The sequence below is a fragment of the Ambystoma mexicanum genome, chromosome 9, assembly GCF_040938575.1.
Source record: "Ambystoma mexicanum isolate Mex_15411 chromosome 9, UKY_AmexF1_1, whole genome shotgun sequence".
NCBI lineage: Eukaryota > Metazoa > Chordata > Amphibia > Caudata > Ambystomatidae > Ambystoma > Ambystoma mexicanum.
The window spans coordinates 189,627,416-189,645,793 of NC_090931.1; the positions used below are offsets into that span (position 1 = coordinate 189,627,416).

Here is an 18,378-nt window from a genome sequence, read left to right on the forward strand (position 1 = left end):
CCTGTACGATTGGCATCACTGCTGGCATCGTAGTAGTAGTGTGGGGTTGAGTAGGCGGTTTCATCGCTGATCACACCTCTACTCCTGCAGAGCAGTTGTCATTTCGTCACAATGAGCTATTCTGAGATCCGCTGTACAGTACACAGCAGCGTGCGCTTGGGAGGTTGTTTATAAAGCATTGGGCGATGACGTGCGAGACGTTCTAAACACAGCACTGGAGAGAGGTATCCCAGCCGCCAAGTGCCTCTGTGTCATGCGGGTCACTTTTCGCCAGTTCTTGCTTTTCAGCCAATAGATAGGCGTTTGTATTCTACTTGCAGTTGTGTCCATGATATTATAAACATGGGCCTACATAACAGACATTAATAATGGTTTTGGCCCGAAAGGCTTCAAAGTGTCTGAATGTGTCACGAATGATGGCGTAGGTCAGAACAAGCCAATTCCTGGAACCATCATTGCACCCTGCCAGAACCAGTAACCATCATTGCACCCCCTGCCACTCCCGCCCTGCCCTCCCCCGAACCAGGTAAGATTTCCCAGTGCCAGGTGTGAATGGTACTTACCCGCATTTGTACGTTTTTTCACCTTCTAACTCATTTCATTAGAATGCGGGATGACCGGGTGATTCCCTTTTGTAGCAAGTGCTTCAGTCTACTTTGATGGAATAAATGCCGCAAAGACTACAGATCCCACAATGCACGTGTTTGTTACATGGAAACCAGTTCTGGGGAAGTGCTGTTCCGGTGACAGAGTCATCCGCGCACTGTAGCCAGGCTTGCGTTTGTTTGCATGTTAGGACTTTTTTTAGCTTGAATATACGCGTGGCCTACAAGTCCCAGCCTGCAAAGCGCTGTTGCCTGCAAAGCCAGGTCTGGGTGTACATGAGGACCTGGCCTGGGTCCACTTGGCAACCCTGGCCTGGATGAGTTACTCCCACCTGAGCTGGGACAGGTTGCGATCTCTGCCAAGGTACACGGCCGGCCTGGTGAGCTGGAAAAGCCCATTAATGACATGACGGAGCGGCGGGACAGGTCTGGCGACTTCTGAGAGCGGTGCACGCATCGGTACCTCCCGCGCAGGTACACTGGGAGGCTCCCAGTCCCTCCCCGCCTGCCCTTCCGCCCGGGACGGCGAGAAGAGGAACTCACTCGCTCCCTAACTTCCAGAAGGCGAGCTGGGAGGCGTAGCACGGCCCACCTGTGGACCCAGCATCACCCCTTCCAAGCGGACGCCATGGCCGGCACACAGGTGAGTGCAGGGGGCGCCTACAACAACAGCGGGCATGTCTGCGCCTGGCAGGGGGGCTGCTCTGCCCACGGGTGCCTCTGCCTGGGAGTCCTGCTTCACTGCAGGAGGTATGCGTGTGTGTATGTATGCAGAGTGTGTGAAATTTGCGCGCGCACACCGGGAGTAACGTCGATTGCCTTTCTACACACGAGTCGCGTGTTTAGTGTGTACATTGTATTAGATTCGTTGACGCTGTTGATTTGATTTATTATTTATTGAGCGCTTTACGCCAAAGCGCTGATGAGGGCTAATGGGCAAATATTAACGAGCGGACGAAAACACTCGTTATTTTTAATGCAGGTTATTCTTCTTGCCCTGTGCAGGCCGGGGGGGGGGGGGGGCGTGTGTGAGGTCGCTGCTTGTTTTGTGGAGGGGAACGAGCAGGCGACCTTGGTACTGGAGGATGTTTTTTTTTCTTTAATGAAAGAGGCACATTTGTACGATTTTCCCGGACCGATTCCTTTGGATCTTCTTGGTAACTGTTGTGTGTGTGCGCAACCTTCTCAGTATTGCGCTTCTCCGGCTCTTTTACAGGTGTGGGTGTGCGTGAGCGTGACGAGAAGCACTCATGAGGTGCCGAAATGCGTGCCTAGGTGGACGCAGCCATGAACCTGCCATGTAGGGTCACCGGGCGACTCCGTGTCATTAGAGATCCCTGTTCCAGCCCTGGGCGTTCTTGTGAAAAGCAAATGAATGCTGAGAGTTGTAGTCTCATTCGATTACAGTTGCCATTCAGTACCTTATACGAATTGTAAAAGCGAAAGCTGGGGATTTAAAAAGTGTTCGCCTGCGACATGGGGTCATCTGGTCACATTCATTCGTTCAGTCATTTTTGTCATTTGTATAGCGCCTTTCACCATAATTATGCTCCCAACGTGCAGTTGGTTGAACGCCCTCGGAGGGAACAAAGTCCAAAATATTTGAAAATCGGGAGGTGCTATTATTATGCGTGTGTGCATTATGGCCATTAAAGTTATGAGCGGAGTGGCCAGGACCCTGCCAGCTGCCCATATCTGAATGGCGTGTGGTTGGTGTGAAGGAGCTGTACTAGGAACTAAGCAGCAGGGGCTGTGTTTAAGTGGATGGAAAAATGATGTGAGTAGCTACGGTTTGAATTTCTGTCGGGAAAGGAAAGGTAGCTTCGTTCTTATGGCAGAGGTGTTGTGCAACAGTGTTGGAGTTACATGTGTGTGCAGATGTGTGTAGGAGTGAGGCCGTGCCTTCGGCTAAGTTTCGAAGGTGCAGAGTGCGAGAGGAGTAAATGGGTTAGCCATACATTCGACATTGTCTGCCCCCTGGGTTCCATCTAGGTAAAAAGGACGGTGCTTAATCTCTCACATGATCTAAGTGCAATAACGACCTACCCTCTGTATGTATGTATATCCTCAGGTCCAATGCCAACCTTTACATTTCTACGTGTGGCATCGATGCCTACGCTTAAGAGTTGCATGCGGTGCCAACTACAGATGAAGATTCAGATGCAACTGAATATACGCCTCCAAATTGATCCAAGTTCTTGCCCTGAGGGTGCCTTTGAGTTCGATGCATTGCCCACCCTCGGAACCCATTTGAGGACAATAACCGGCCCACTCTCAGGATTCCTATTGTGTGCAAGTTGCAGGATGCCTTTTTGGGTCGGGGAGGAGTGTGGTGGCGGAGCTCAGAAAGATAAGAGGGACGAGATGAGATAGCTGAAAGATACACAGGTGTGTGTGTGTGTGGTGGGGATGCAGACGGGGGTCTGTGGGGGTTCAGGATGCAGGAGGGAACAGTCAGGTTTTGAGGACTTCCCTAAAGACCTAGTGATTCTCTATGAGATGAAGAATGAGGCCCGGGGAGTTCCAGAAAGCGGGTGCAGGGACGGAGAAGCAGGCTCCTCCTGGCATGGAGAACTTGAAAGGGGGGGACTACCAGGTGGTGTGCAGAGCCTGGTCTGAGCATTCGGGTGGGGCGGCAGTGTGTGAGCTTGTTTTGGAGGAATTCGGGGCCTTTCTTGTGGATGGCGCAGTGGGTAATGTACAATGCTTTGATGGAGGCCCCTCGGCTGATGGGCAGCTGGTGAAGTGTCCTGAGTGCAGGGAGATAGATGCACTCTCTTGGGGGTGAGTGCGAGAAGGAGCCTTGCTGCGGAGTTTTGGATCCGTTGGGAGTTGAGATGCAGGCATGCCTAGAGAGGGGGAATTAGTCTAGGCGCGAGAGAATGATGGCTATGATTGCGGAGTCTCTATGAGGGTAGAAGAGATCCAGAAAAATCCACTTGAGAATGTGAAGGTGCATGATCTGGAGACTGCATCAATGTGGCGAGAGAGGGTCATGTCTGAGCTAAAAGTGCACCGTGACTAATTCCCTTAGAAATTACTTACTTATTGACAGCAATGCTAGACCCAGTACCCCTTCTGCAGTCCAGGTAATTAAAGGCAACATTTTCCATCGTACTGTGTGGACCGTTGGTTGGAATAATCACCTGACACACGTTGTCCTCAGAGAGGACTTATTGACGCATTGTGATGCACACTTTAAAGTGCCAAGAGACAGTGTAAATGGCAGCGTTGCGCTGTATAAACCCCAATAACGTAACCATGAAATGTTGGACATGGCAGCTGAGTGAAGACATGCCAAAGGGGGCCCCTGTTTGGGGTTTTCTTGTTTAGTCCTAGTTTTTCTTTGCATTATGGGTCTTGTAGTCCTCAACATATTGGGGAGATCAGAAGGGGGGATGGAGTGTCGGGGGGTAAATTCTGCCGGGGTCGGCTGGGCCGTCCGTGGACCTCTGGGCAGGGAGCAGGGAGGCCCCAACTCCTCCCGCGTATCACAAAAATGAGTATGAGGCGCACGCAAGAAGCAAGGTGGTTCTGCTGTTTATTATACAAACGGCAGGGATGGGTCAAGGAGCGTACGCGTCCGTCCTGACACACACATAATCGTGGGGCTCGCAGGCCCTTTTTACCTTGGTATGACGCGCTACTTGCGTCACCTCGAAAAGTTATCAAAAAACCTATCTCCACTCTGGATTGGTTACTTGAGTGGTAGGGTTAGTATAGCATACATATAGAGAAGGGTATTAGTGGCTGAGGGTCAGTCAGGTGGTATACCTGGGTTGTCCCTGCAATTAGATACATGAGAATTGTTACATGAAGACCCCTGAGGATTGGTCAATATTAATGGCGTCAGTGATAAGAGCCCCATGTTCTGATTGGTGCGCTCGCGAGCCTCCCATCCTGGGACCATCGCCGTTCCCAGCTCGCGGTGTACCTGTCATTTGCAACAATGTTTCATTATGGGTACGTGCAGACAATGCGAGGACTTATTCATAGGCTGGAAAGCCGACTACTCCCACTGTCGCAGATGTCCATTGAGTCTTTTATTTGTATCTGCCTGTGTCTTGTAACGAGGGATCCAGGCGCCCCCGTTCTCTTAGCCTTGGCATCCTTTCAGGTTTGGCTTGGTCACGTGAGGCGGGACCGTGTTTGAGGCCGAATTCTGCAAAATTAATATTGTTTTTTCCACTGTGTGCCTTGTTTAATTTGCAGGTGCGACCTTGACGTTGGTGTGCGGCGTGCGAGATTGCAACATTGTGGCTTGGCTGTCTGCCTTTCGCCGAGCTCATTCTGCAGGATCAGCAACCGGACTCTTGTTCATTTTAATGTTCATGAAAGCTCTTCCTTGCGACCTACTTGAATCAGGTGCATAAATGGAGCCGTTGAGTGCACAGGCGCTTTAGGTTATAGGGTTTATGTGGAGCTTAAGCAAGCCATTTAGATAAGTTCATCGTGCGTCTTGCGTTTCTGCATCTTAAAAGCCTATGTGAAAAATAATAAAGATGCACGTCCGTGGATGTGTCCGTCACCTATGTCATAGCGCTGAGTATATTCTTCGTGTAAGTTGGTGTAGGAGTGTCCAGTGTGCATGGTCGTACAGGTGTGACCGTTGGCTAGGTCGTCATGGCATCTCTAACGATGTGTTGGTTTAGTCGAGTTGATCCATGTTGCAGGTGCCGGCCTGGGTAGGGCGAGCTGCTGGGTAGGTAGGGCAGGTAGGTGGGCACATCCGTAGGTTCCTGTACCAAAGTATTTGGTCGTCTGGTAAATGGGTAAACTCATCTTGAGGTGGGTGTCTAGGCCGTGATCCTCTAGGCCAAGGGCGAGAGGGGATTGGCGGGAGCCTGTTGTTCCATTCTCCCACTTCAGGAGACTATTAGAAGACCGCAAATGCAATGGAAAGGAAAATGATCATCTCCTGAAGGGGGAGGTGGGTAGGATTATGGAAGTGACCGCCAGTTAAGAGTGCACAACAGAGTCGGCCAGAATGGTGTGTTCAAGGTTTGGAGCCTACATGCGAAGCCTCTATCAATGAAAATGGCAAAACCTGCTTTATTAACAATCCACATAAAGCAAGGACAGCATACATGCAAATACACTCTTGGAGCGCTCGGCTTCTCTCGGGCATGACAATGGTTTAGAAACTAAAAATACATAGTCATTGGCGTCCCACCGCAATCTTGGTTACAACAACCTATAGGATTGAGGGATTGGTTAGGGGAATAGAATATATATATATATATATATATATATATATATATATATATATATATATATATAATGGGTTAGTCTTTTAATTGGCCATTGTATATCTGATGTACCTGCGACCACCTGTAAATTGATAATAAAGAATATACGTCATCTGTGAAGTTGGTATTTGGTTAGTGCAACATATATTGGGTGGCATTAACATTGAGAGTTTCTATTGGTTGACATCTTATTGACCAACCTTGAGCAATTGACAGGTCATCAACACATGAGCCAAAAATGGGATTAGTGGGAAAAAGGTCAGCAAACTGTTTTTAATCAATTAAAGAAGATCCCATCCCTTATTCCTAGGCATGAGGCAGAGTTACTCCTTTGTAGACGGACTTGCGCGCTGCCATACGTCTGGGAATATATGGGGAGACAATGCCGGTGTATCTGTGTCTGGGGCTAATGAATGGATAGTGTTCTTGAATTATGGGTCACATGTGAGGGGGCCGTGCTCTGAATGTTTTCACCCTGTATTTACTAAGATTTTACCTACTTTGAGTGTAAGTGTTATTAACGGTCTAATCACTAGAGACGTAGTTGATCATTCCTCATGAGTTTTAAGCTTCAAATTATTCGGCACCAGGCGTTCACACGCTGGTAGTTCCTTGATTAATCTTTCAGAAATATATTTTATGCCTTGAATTGTTATCTCATATTCTAGTCCTCCCTAATCTTTCAGTAACCTTGGAAGGGGCCACACAGCCACTGCCTGCGCCCTGCATTAATCCGTATTTCAGAAAGAGCAACGGTTTGAATTTCATGATGCCTTGAAGCTTTCCATTCATTTTAATGAGTGCTACTGCTTCAGTTTTGGAAATGATGGCTGCCCATTGCTGTCGCGTTTCTATGTTGATGAGCTATATAGTATCTCGTTTGATGCATTTCAGCGTATACATTGTTATGTTGTGTATATGGTTGCAAGCGATATTGCATAATTGACCTAGTGCGTTTCTTCGTGTTGTGCGCACGTGTGCTTCATGGCTCATGGATGCGTGTATGTTTCTACTGTACGTCTGGTCATTGTCGCCATTTTCAGCGCACGTTGCTTTTATTTGTTGCACCTCCTTGCCGTATGGGTGATACGGCTGTCTCAGTGAGTAGCGTTTTTGCCCTTTACAATATTTGGCCGAGGGAGGGGTGATTGCCATGAATGACATATTCATCTGTCTCTCAAAACAGTTTTTGACCCGTGGGTGAAGTCACAAAACTTAATTGAGCTTGGCGATTGCATGGTTCAGGATAAATGCTTAGAATTAGCGTAAGGGAGACCAACAATGCAGTGCTGTTCAGGGAGGTTGTGAAGGGCCTGTGACTGCCTGCTTGTGGGGTTAGGGTAAGGCTAGCGGTTACAGAGTAGAATTAGATCAGGGTGGTTGTGGAAGCTGATGATGTGGGGGGTAGGGTACAGTAAGAGCCAGGTTAAATGTTGTGATTTGGGTAGGGTTTGGGTTAGATAGGTCAAGAGATCAGGGTTGGGAAGGGATGGGGAGCTTTGGGTAGGTTAGGGTAGAGTAACGGTTTGGGTTTGAGTAAGGACTATGGAGGGTTGGACATCTGGTGATGGTATTAAAGTTAGGGTCACTGTTCATTTTCCATTTATTACTTGGTGTTTTAAATCAAGTCGCATGCAAAAAAGATGCTTTACGGCGCTGTCCAATTAGTGTTGTAGAAAGTGGACGTTTTAGTGGTAGAATAATGATTGTCGCTGCAGGGTAGGGTCTGGTGTTATTACAGGTTTGCTTCATTTTTAGGGTTACATCCTTGTACGTTTGAATCCTTAAAATATATTTTTTACATTGCTTGCATAGATTGACTACCTTTCACAAGCTAACGTTTGCCTGGGGGTAGGTTCACATAGAACTGTGCAGAATTGGAGAATTGTACAGAATTGGGGAAGTTTCTTAGCGCTACAAAGAGCAGGCGTTGCTAATGGTTCTCAGTTGATCAACCTTGGAATGGTAGAGGGCTGGGTCAACTGTCGGGGTTCGAATCTGTGAGCTGTGCTTACAAAATATCCCAGCAGAAAGTGCGTAACTCGCTGAGCTACAGGGCAAATCTAAGCTCGCCATATTCGGCCTAGGGTTGGGATTTTGGACCAGAAAATTCTCAGAATGAGTTCCAATCCACTTTCATCTTATTGAAAATGGGTGTGAATGCAAGGAGCTTTACTGGAAAGCAGTGGTTCCGGATTTGGGGTGCACGTTTCTAATGATCCAAACTCTACTTGTGTCCCACTCTCTAGTCCAGGCTTTGGCATTCTTTCAGAAACAGATTTTGTCTCAGCGCTACACTGTACCTGCCCGTCTCCAAACCAGGTCAGTGGGGTGAGCTGGGTGCTCCTGTCGCAAGGAATGTCGGGAACTGTGCCTCGGGGCTGAGTGGTCCCATTCCACATGTGCTGAGGAATGCCAGGTGCTATGGAGCAGCTGTGTCTTCCCATCACGCATCTCTCGGTGATGCTTCCTAAACATCTTCCTTCCCGAGCTCTCCGTTCATCCACCTCCAACTCTTTGAGGGTCAGACGCTTCTCCAAGCGGAGAGAGTGGGGGGGCACATCTCTCTCCTCGGCTGGTGCCTCCCTCTCGAACAGCCTCCCTGCCTCTCTCAAACATGAGCAAAACCACCTCCAGTTCCAGAAGCAACTCAAGACCTTCCTCCTCGCTTCCACTTTCTCTCTTCCTCCCGCTGTTGATGTCCCGGAGGGCTCTGCTCACTGGTCACCTTGCCATCCACTGAACTTCGGGCCCAGGCTCCTGCATGTCCAGTTGCCCTTGCACTGACTCTGGGCTCCCCTAGCACTTAAGGGTCTGTATCTGTAACCCTACAGTGCCTTCTCTCTGCACTTAGGAGCCACCCTCTGTCAGCACTTATTGAGTTACCTGCACTTCTCCACCCTCCTGGCACTTCTCCCCTCCCTCTCCCCTGCACTTGCGCGATCTGAATGACTCAAGGCCTAGTAAGATCGTTGTTTTGTCCTCCTTCTGTTTCCCCCTCCTTGTCTTGTCGCAACTAGAAACACTTGTGTACAGGCGAGTTACGATCTTATCCTTGTGTTTAAGGTTGGACTGTCCCATCCAATATGTACTATGAGACTCCGTGTCCCTAACACGCATCTGCTATGGAATGGTAGTGGCTGTGTAAAAGGTTTGAGTTTGACAGAAGAACACCTTGAAGGGCTATAGGTAATCAATACATTAGAGGTTTATTTTGGCATTGGACCACTCAATAATTTCTATCCTCGTATACCTCCTGGATCTGTGGGTGCATTTCCTTCCTTGTGCAGCTGTAGGTATATTTTCATCCACGTGGGTGCATCTCTATCCTTATGAACCTGTGGGTGCATTTCCTTCCCTATGCACCTCTGGGTATATGTTCATCCCCCTGGGTGCATCTGGATCAGTGGGTGCATTTCCTTCCTTGTGCACCTCTAGGTATATGTTCATCCCCGTTGGTGCATCTCTATCCCCATGGACCTCTGGGTGCATTTCCTTCCCTATGCACCTCTAGGTATATGTTCATCCCCGTCGGTGCATCTCCATCCTCCTGGATGAGTGGGTGCATTTCCTTCCTTGTGCACCTCCTAGGTATATTTTCATCCCCGTTGGTATCCTCGTGGACCTGTGGGTGCATTTTTTCTGCTCCTATACTTTGGGTGAATTTCCATCCTCATGATGCATCAGCAGCCCTGGACTGTAGTATTCTGCTGTGAGTCATAATTGAGACTTCTTCATTGGCCCCACCCATCTTTAGCAGCCACGCCCACTCAGTCATGGGGAAGCCATGGTGTTTATCAAGGTGTAATCGCCCCTTGCGGCAATTTCCCTGGTCGTGTAGGCTTGACTGAATGTGAGTGCGGATGGCGGGGTTCTAGAGGGGCTATGAGAACCCCCTAGCATCAACCAGGAATGTGGGGTGTGGCAGACCTCTGGGATTCAAACATGGTCCTACAGATGGCAGCAGCGAGCGCTCAAGCCGCTGACCTATCTTACAGGCTTGAATGTGCTTTGGGCATCGAGGCGGAAACAGAGGTGATGTCGAAGTCAACGAGATGTTGCTAAAATATGGCAAAATAATGCAGAATATTTCAATACAATAACTTACTATGGAAAGATACAGACCTCCAAATGAAATTAAACTTAACTGTTGGGGAGTGCACCCCAAAACGATGTGCCTCACATTATTAGTAAGTCTATATTCAAAAGTGCACGTCAATCAAGCCAAACATTTTATTCTGAAATGTGAGCAAAATTAAGTTATTTTTCAAACAAAACGAGCTGATCCATGTTTCCTGCATATTAAACGCACTTCCTCAGGGCTCTTGAAAGGCGCGGTGGAGTTCTAAAGCGTGAGCATAAGTGGCCCAATAGCAGAGCTGGGAGAGTCGGGGATCGCTTGGCTAGGGACGCGCCAGGGACTCTGGGGAAAATGGCCAGCCACACCTGGGGAGTGGGGTGGTCTGTGTCAGGGGGTGTGTAGAAAAAGTGAAAAGGGGCTCGCTCAGGGAAAGAAAAAAGAGGCGCCAGGGGGCTGAGTAAATGGTTTAAGTGGGGCGGGAAAAGAGGTGTGAGGGGGCTAGGGGTGAGAAAAGAGGTATGAGGCAGCCGGGGGGAGGAGGGGCTGAGTAAAGGGGTTGAGGGGGACTGGGGTCCAGAAAAGAGGGTATGGTGGGGATTGGGGAGGATGAGGGGGCTAGGGGCGTAGGGGTGAGAAAAGAGGCGTGAGGCAGCCGGGGGCTGAGCAAAGGGGTAGAGGGGGGCTGGGGCCAGAAAAGAGGGTATGGTGGAGGTTGGGGGATGAAGGGGCTAGGGGCTGACAAAAAGGTGTTAGGGGGAGAAAAGGGGTGTGAGGGGGATAGGGGGTGAACAATGTGAAGGATATTGGGCAGAGAAAAGGCATGATGTGGTGCTCACGTGGGAGGTCTGGGTGTTGGTGCAGGGAAAAGAGCATGGTCGAAGGTGGGGTGTGGGACTTGCCTTCAAATTTGTTCCTGCTCAACTTGCGCATGCTCGCCTGACTTCCTGTCCCAGCTGGGGCGGGACAGGAAATCAGGTGACCCGGTATAGGAAGTCAGGCAAGCACACGCCTGTTGTGCTATTGGTAATTCAGGAGCGTGCTTTTTTTTAAAAAAAAAAAAATGTTTTAACTTGGTGGGCAGCTAGAGTGGCTCGTGGCCGTCCCCTGTTATGGGCAGGCAATGACTCGCGATGATGGTCATGCCAGAGCCCGATCCCCTGTGGACTCGCCCCCCTCTATACAGTAGCACCTGTACATTTCGCTTTGTATTTTAATGTCTGGCGGGCCTGGTCTTCTAATGGCCACCCTGTGCTAATGCTTTCCAGTTGTTGGAAGTGGGGCTGTAAGTGGGCCAGGGCTCTCCAAATATTGCCCTTGATCCAGGGCTCTCCAAACTGACCTCCCCCACCAGTTTTCTACACCATCAACGCAAATAAAATGTGTGTCAATATTGCTCTTCGGCAGTGGATATCGCTTTCAGCCATGGTTAGAATCACACCATTAAAGACATTTGAAATTGGGATGCTGACAATAGCAGAAGGGAAATGTTGTTTGTTTTTTGAAACGCGTATTACAGTGTTGACATTAAATGATTTTAATTAGTAGGCATTCATTAAAAGCATTGTGTTGTTGAATTATACTCTGACCTGTTTTGATTTGCTGTTCTTACTGCAATTTGAATTGATTTAATTTAGCCAATATTTTTAAACAGAATTATATTTTGGTACATCTTTTAAAGGAGAGGTTCCTCCCTTTTGATTAATAAATGGAAACGGTGGTGGCTTTATTTGGCCACTCCTTTCATCACCTATGCCTCGCATCTTGTCAAGGTGTATTGGCTACTTGGGATTTAAGGCTGTTAGATGCTTTTTAGGACACGCGCACACGCACACACGCTTCACGCCTAGTCTGTAGTAATTAACAGTGCCTTTTGTAGGGATTGGTCACTCGCTTGTTCCTCAAGCAGGTGGTGGTTGCTGGCCACCTTATGGTGAGTAGGTGGCAAAACCAAGCAGGCGGATGATCGCCAGTTGATCCCTACTGGCTTTGGGGTCATTGCTCGTGACTACTTGCTGAGCGCCCCATACTCTACTGTACTTCCTCCCTTGAAGGTGTCACTCCATTGGCTGGATGACGGATGGTGGCAGGTGGTCAATGAGCGTGTGTGGTTCTCTGAAGGGGCTGTGCTGCATGGCTTCACCTGGCCTATCGGTGCCTGGGAAACGGCTGCGCTCTTCAGCAGTGCTGCGCTCTACAGCAGTGCTGCGCTCTACAGCAGTGCTGCGCTCTGGGAAGATGCTGCACCAAGGTCGGCGTGCAGATCCACTGACGTTCAAGCTGCTTCTGTAAAGTAACCAACACTTCTTGTGCTAATGGAGTTGAGATGGTGGTTAACAGCAGCAATCAAATGGGTACATTCATTAGAGCTGCACGGTCCAGGCCACATTTAGAACGGAGGATAGCACAGGGGCAACGTGGTGGTCTTGGAATCAAAACCACGCAGAGCAACAGAGGTTCGAATCCCGGATCCGCGCTATAAGAAACCAATAAATAAATAAGTAAAACTTGTGGGCACATGGAGGGTGGCTTCCTGGACTGAACTGGTGCATGGCACATGGAGGGTGGCTTCCTGGACGGTGGCTTCCTGGACTGAACTGGTGCATGGCACATGGAGGGTGGCTTCCTAGACTGAACTGGTGCATGGCACATGGAGGGTGGCTTCCTGGACTGAACTGGTGCATGGCACATGGAGGGTGGCTTCCTGGACTGAACTGGTGCATGCACATGGAGGGTGGCTTCCTGGACTGAACTGGTGCATGGCACATGGAGGGTGGCTTCCTGGACTGAACTGGTGCATGCACATGGAGGGTGGCTTCCTGGACTGAACTGGTGCATGCACATGGAGGGTGGCTTCCTGGACTGAACTGGTGCATGCACATGGAGGGTGGCTTCCTGGACTGAACTGGTGCATGCACATGGAGGGTGGCTTCCTGGACTGAACTGGTGCATGGCACATGGAGGGTGGCTTCCTGGACTGAACTGGTGCATGCAAGTACCCATGGAAGCAGGGCAGTGAAAGGTAACTCCAGTGCTCATGACTGGCTTCCAGGAGACAAAGGGGACGGAGGAATTGACACCCTGTCTGATTTCTGTGCATCAGGCATGACGGGCAAGTGTCAGAAGATTAAAACGCAAGACAAAAATAGTAACATGATGAGTGCTGTGAGTAGCCAGCAAGGTTTGGTCACAGTGAACGAGGAGGCTACGGGCTGTTTCTCGGGACGGGCGAATCGGGCCTGGGCCTAGGGCACAGCAGGGCACGGGGGCACTGCAGTGACTTCTTCAGAGGACAAAACCTGCATTATTGTTCAGTGGAATTTTCTGCAGCTGCAGATGTATCTGATCATTGCCTTCGCAGGGCTTAACACCTTCCGCAAATTAGTCCTTCTGTGCGCACTGATCGTTTTCCACTTTCGACTCCTTTCCGTGCTCCTAGGTGGGCTGTGAAAGAGGTTGAGAGGTGCGGGGGGGGGGGGCTCCAAACAACCCAGAGAGACTGTCCTGCCGAGGAGTGGGTGGAGCTGAGATGTAACACATGAACCAGAGCCTGACGGAGATGAAATAATGACTTCTGAAAAAGACAAGGGTATTGGAAAGTGAACTAAAGAAACAGAGAATGAGGTTAGCAACAGGAAAAGAGGGAGAAATTAGGAGGTTGGCTAGAACAAAGGGTAAGGAAAAGGGGTGAATGAAAGAGAAGAGTTGAGCAGATGAAGGCAGGTGGGCTGAATTCAAAAATGTAAAGTGAGAATGTGAAAGAAAGAGGGTGATGCCAAGAAAGACGAGAAGAGGTGGAGGGAGGGTAAGCGAAAAGGAAAAGACAAAAGGGAGAAGGGAATAAAAAAAACAGGAGACGGACGGCTAGTAAAATGAAAAAGGAGTTGGAGACCATGACAACAATGCAGTCTTTCGCGATCTAGAGGCGAAGTGGGTGGACACGGAGGTAAGGTAAGAGATGGGGGGTGGGGAGGGGGGTTCTAGTGAAAAACATATAGATGAAAAGCAGCAGTAAACTCTAGGCGAGTGGCTTTCATTTGGGTAATTGGCATAAACATCACATGATGAACAGGATATCCTGTGCAATGTCGTTGGCCACCTACTACTTTTTTAATTAAAAGTCCATAAAACGTTATCTAAATTCCAACATTTCATGGTGTTGGGAAGAGGATGCAGTAAGGGAGTAAGGCCTGATGGGAGGGGGGCAGTTTAATGCTCTCCCTCCCCCAAGTGTCATAAGTGCCCTAGATGTCAACTTGCAGTGTCGAGGACTGCTCTGATCTCTAGAAGAAGCCGCTTCCACGATCTTGATGAGGGCCTCTTCGGGTAGAGTCTGGACCCCTGTTGGTTGGGGCAGTTTTAGTTGCTGAATTCAGTCTGGAATTTAAAGATCGCCCTTTCTGGGAATGTTGGGAGAGCACTGACATGGCCAGAGAGCTCTTGTGGATCACTGAATCTAGGGAGGAGGACGTGTCTCTTTGAGAAAGGGCGCGCCAAAGGATTCTTTGATGGTGACTTTTAATGTTCTTTGTGTGAGACTGGTTTGAGAGGGATGGGCAGGTCCAAGATAGCTGTGCCTCCTATAATGACATTTGTTTGTTTTTTAAACCATTTATAATGTGCACCAGACCCGGAGGAATCCGGGCGCAGCAGTTACAGGCTATGCAAGGCTTGAGTAAGTTACAGGCTAGACATAAGAGTAAAGCAAGTACAGGCAATAGATAAGTCAAGGAATAGAGATGCAGAATAAAAGTGTGGATAGTGCAGATGTAATGCAAAAAAGTGCCGAGGCTACATAAGCGGGTCCTAAAGATCCGTAGACTTGAGCAAGTTAATATAATTCAGTCTAAAATTCAGATAGGGTTGGTCTTCTCTGATAGGGAGTGGCAGAGAGTTCCACAGTTGGGCTGCTTTGACGGGGAAACTACATCCCCCTACCGTGGAAAGCTTGCATTTCGGTATAGTTGGGCAATTGGACTTGGTTGGCCTCGTGGGCCTAGTGGATGTTCTCCTGTGGAATCTGTCCGTAAGATGGCTGGGGGCAGAATTGTTCAGTGCTTTGTGGGTGAGGGATGCTGTTTTTAGCTGGATATTGTTATAAGTCGAGAGCCAATTATTTTGGCGCCTAATCGCAGATATATGTGATCTTCTGGCCACACAAAGAGCTGCTCTTAAGGCATGATCGCTTTATTGGCACTGATGTATAGGGCAGTGCAATAGTCTAGCCTAGAGAGTATGAGTGCTCTGGCTAGAATAATGCAATAGTCATCAGAAAGAAAAGGTTTGGCAGTTCTAATGAGCTTACAAGTGTAGGCGGTGGCAGAGGCCATAGAGTTCACTTGTTTGGTGAAGGAGAGAGTGGAATCTGGGTAGATACCAAGGGTTTTTACTTCCTTAGCCACTTTGATACAGTTACCGTCGATTATGAAGGCTGAGTTCTCCTGGCCTAATTTCTTGAGGTTGGTCGGGGTTCAACGTTGCTCACGTTGGGAACAGGCATTATCCTGAGTGAGAAAGTACTGATTGATTCTTGGTCTTTTATCCAAGGCCTTCTACAAGGTGGAGGCTGCTGTTCGATACATTTTTGAATTGTTTTATGATTTAATAATTTTTTTTTTTTGCAGAGTTGTTTTGCCTATTTCTGAGATTGTATTGATGAAGAATTGATTGTGTTCATTTTTGTGTTATTTAGACAATTGGTGGGTGTAGACGGAGTATTATCAATACATCAGGGGGCCTTTTTATATCTTGTGTGCCTGGTGTTTTTCTTAAAGCTTACATCTTTTTAGTATTTTTTTTTTTTGTGTAATTTTTTTTGGTTGAGATATATGTATATATTATTTTTGGTTGTTGGATATATGGCTCCGCGCCATTAGGCAATCGTAATTTTATGTTGTGTGAGGTCTATTGGATCTGATGGTTTTCTCCATGTTGGTATTGTGTGAATGATCTGTGTCGTATTAGTAGCTGTTTGGTGCTATTAGGAGCCTTGCGGATGGAGCAACCATGTCTGCAGAGTGAGTGACTGGGATTACTTTTATTGGTGATGTTCTAGTAGTGGGCCCACTGTGGACAGGCGGCTTCAGGGCCGCACGGGGTTGCGCTGGAGCAGGAGTCTGGTGCAACGCTCCTTCTGCCTGGGCGAGGCACGTACACTCCATTGGGTTGTGTGTGCCCTGTGGGTCTTCTCCACCAAAGATGGGCACATCTGTGGTTTGGGTGGAAGTTTACAGGGAGACCTATCTGTATCAGGGAGGCATAGCTGTATCTAGTGCAGATGGTGGTAGAAGTATACAAAAAAAAAAACAGAGTAGAGCTGTGACCCTGGCACGGGACAGAGTAGGCAGGAAGGGAGAAACATGCAACACACTTTTCAAGGGTTGCAGCCCTGCTGGTTGACAGCCAATTGAGTAATTGAGTTGAAGCAGATATAATTTTAACTGGAAATGCTATTTGGTGTTCTAGTGGAGAAGTGTGAAAAAAAAGTGGTGCAATTGTTAACAGTGAAAAATAGTGGCACGCCGCTCCTGACCGTTCCCGCTCACTTGGACCATTGAAATGGGAGCATTGTACCCACACTGTCTTCGATGAGTCTCTCCAATCAGAGAAAGTGATCGATTGACCGCATCCAGGAACACTCTACTCCAGGTATTGCCTTTGCTGGTATGGAAGAGGCCACTGTACACGAAGTGTAATTGCTGGAGAAATGGAAACCCAGGACTTGAACATGGTGACATGGAGTCATCTGGTAACCCTAGCAGCGCGGCCTGTGTGAATGCCACAGAGCCATGTAAATAAAGCGTGTGCCATCCATTCAGGTGATGCAGGGACGAGTGCATCCATCTAAAGCCCCCCCCCCCCCATCCTCCTCCCCCATTACCAGGAACGTCCGTACATGCCAACGTTATCGGGTGTGAGAGCAGGGTATGTGCAGGTATCGGAGGGTGGAGTGCATTCATTCATGTATGCACGTTATCCGGGGAGCTGGGCTGGATGCAAAGGGTAGGCGGGTAACCAGGGACCAGTGCAGCGATCTAAACGGCACCTTACCTGCGGTATCGGGTCTGAGGGAGGGGAAAATGCGGGTAACCAGGGACCAGTGCAGCGATCTAAACGCCACCTTACCTGCGGTATCGGGTCTGAGGGAGGGGAGAATGCAGGTAAGCCGGGTCCAGTGCAGCGATCTAAACGCCACCTTACCTGCGGCATCAGGTCTGAGGGAGGGGAGGATGCAGGTAAGCCAGGGACCAGTGCAGCGATCTAAACGCCACCTTACCTGCGGTATCGGGTCTGAGGGAGAGGAGAATGCAGGTAAGCCGGGTCCAGTGCAGCAATCTAAACGCCACCTTACCTGCGGTATTGGGTCTGAGGGAGGGGAGAATGCAGGTAAGCCGGGTCCAGTGCAGCGATCTAAACGCCACCTTACCTGCGGCATCAGGTCTGAGGGAGGGGAGGATGCAGGTAAGCCGGGTCCAGTGCAGCAATCTAAACGCCACCTTACCTGCGGTATTGGGTCTGAGGGAGGGGAGAATGCAGGTAAGCCGGGTCCAGTGCAGCGATCTAAACGCCACCTTACCTGCGGTATTGGGTCTGAGGGAGAGAAGGATGCAGGTAAGCCAGGGACCAGTGCAGCGATCTAAACGCCACCTTACCTGCGGTATCGGGTCTGAGGGAGGGGAGAATGCAGGTAAGCCGGGTCCAGTGCAGCGATCTAAACGCCACCTTACCTGCGGTATCGGGTCTGAGGGAGGGGAGAATGCAGGTAAGCCAGGTCCAGTGCAGCGATCTAAACGCCACCTTACCTGCGGCATCGGGTCTGAGGGAGGGGAGGATGCAGGTAAGCCGGGTCCAGTGCAGCAATCTAAACGCCACCTTACCTGCGGTATTGGGTCTGAGGGAGGGGAGAATGCAGGTAAGCCGGGTCCAGTGCAGCGATCTAAACGCCACCTTACCTGCGGCATCGGGTCTGAGGGAGGGGAGGATGCAGGTAAGCCGGGTCCAGTGCAGCAATCTAAACGCCACCTTACCTGCGGTATCGGGTCTGAGGGAGGGGAGAATGCAGGTAAGCCGAGTCCAGTGCAGCAATCTAAACGCCACCTTACCTGCGGTATTGGGTCTGAGGGAGAGGAGAATGCGGGTAACCAGGGACCAGTGCAGCGATCTAAACGCCACCTTACCTGCGGCATCAGGTCTGAGGGAGGGGAGGATGCAGGTAAGCCAGGGACCAGTGCAGCGATCTAAACGCCACCTTACCTGCGGCATTGGGTCTGAGGGAGGGGAGAATGCAGGTAAGCCGGGTCCAGTGCAGCAATCTAAACGCCACCTTACCTGCGGTATTGGGTCTGAGGGAGAGGTGAATGCAGGTAAGCCGGGGACCAGTGCAGCGATCTAAACGCCACCTTACCTGCGGTATTGGGTCTGAGGGAGAGGAGAATGCAGGTAAGCC

The 18,378-nt window shown here is 49.5% G+C and overlaps 1 protein-coding gene across 1 annotated transcript in view; it reads left to right on the forward strand.

Moving 5' to 3' along the window:
- The first annotated feature begins 875 nt into the window (after positions 1–875).
- The window catches only part of TMPRSS13 (transmembrane serine protease 13), a 177,629-nt gene continuing 160,126 nt past the window's right edge, over positions 876–18,378 (forward strand). The window contains exon 1 of the mRNA XM_069614461.1: positions 876–1,248. Coding sequence (XP_069470562.1) covers positions 1,234–1,248 — 15 coding nt within the window. The 5' untranslated portion in view covers positions 876–1,233. The remainder of the gene's footprint in view (positions 1,249–18,378) is intronic.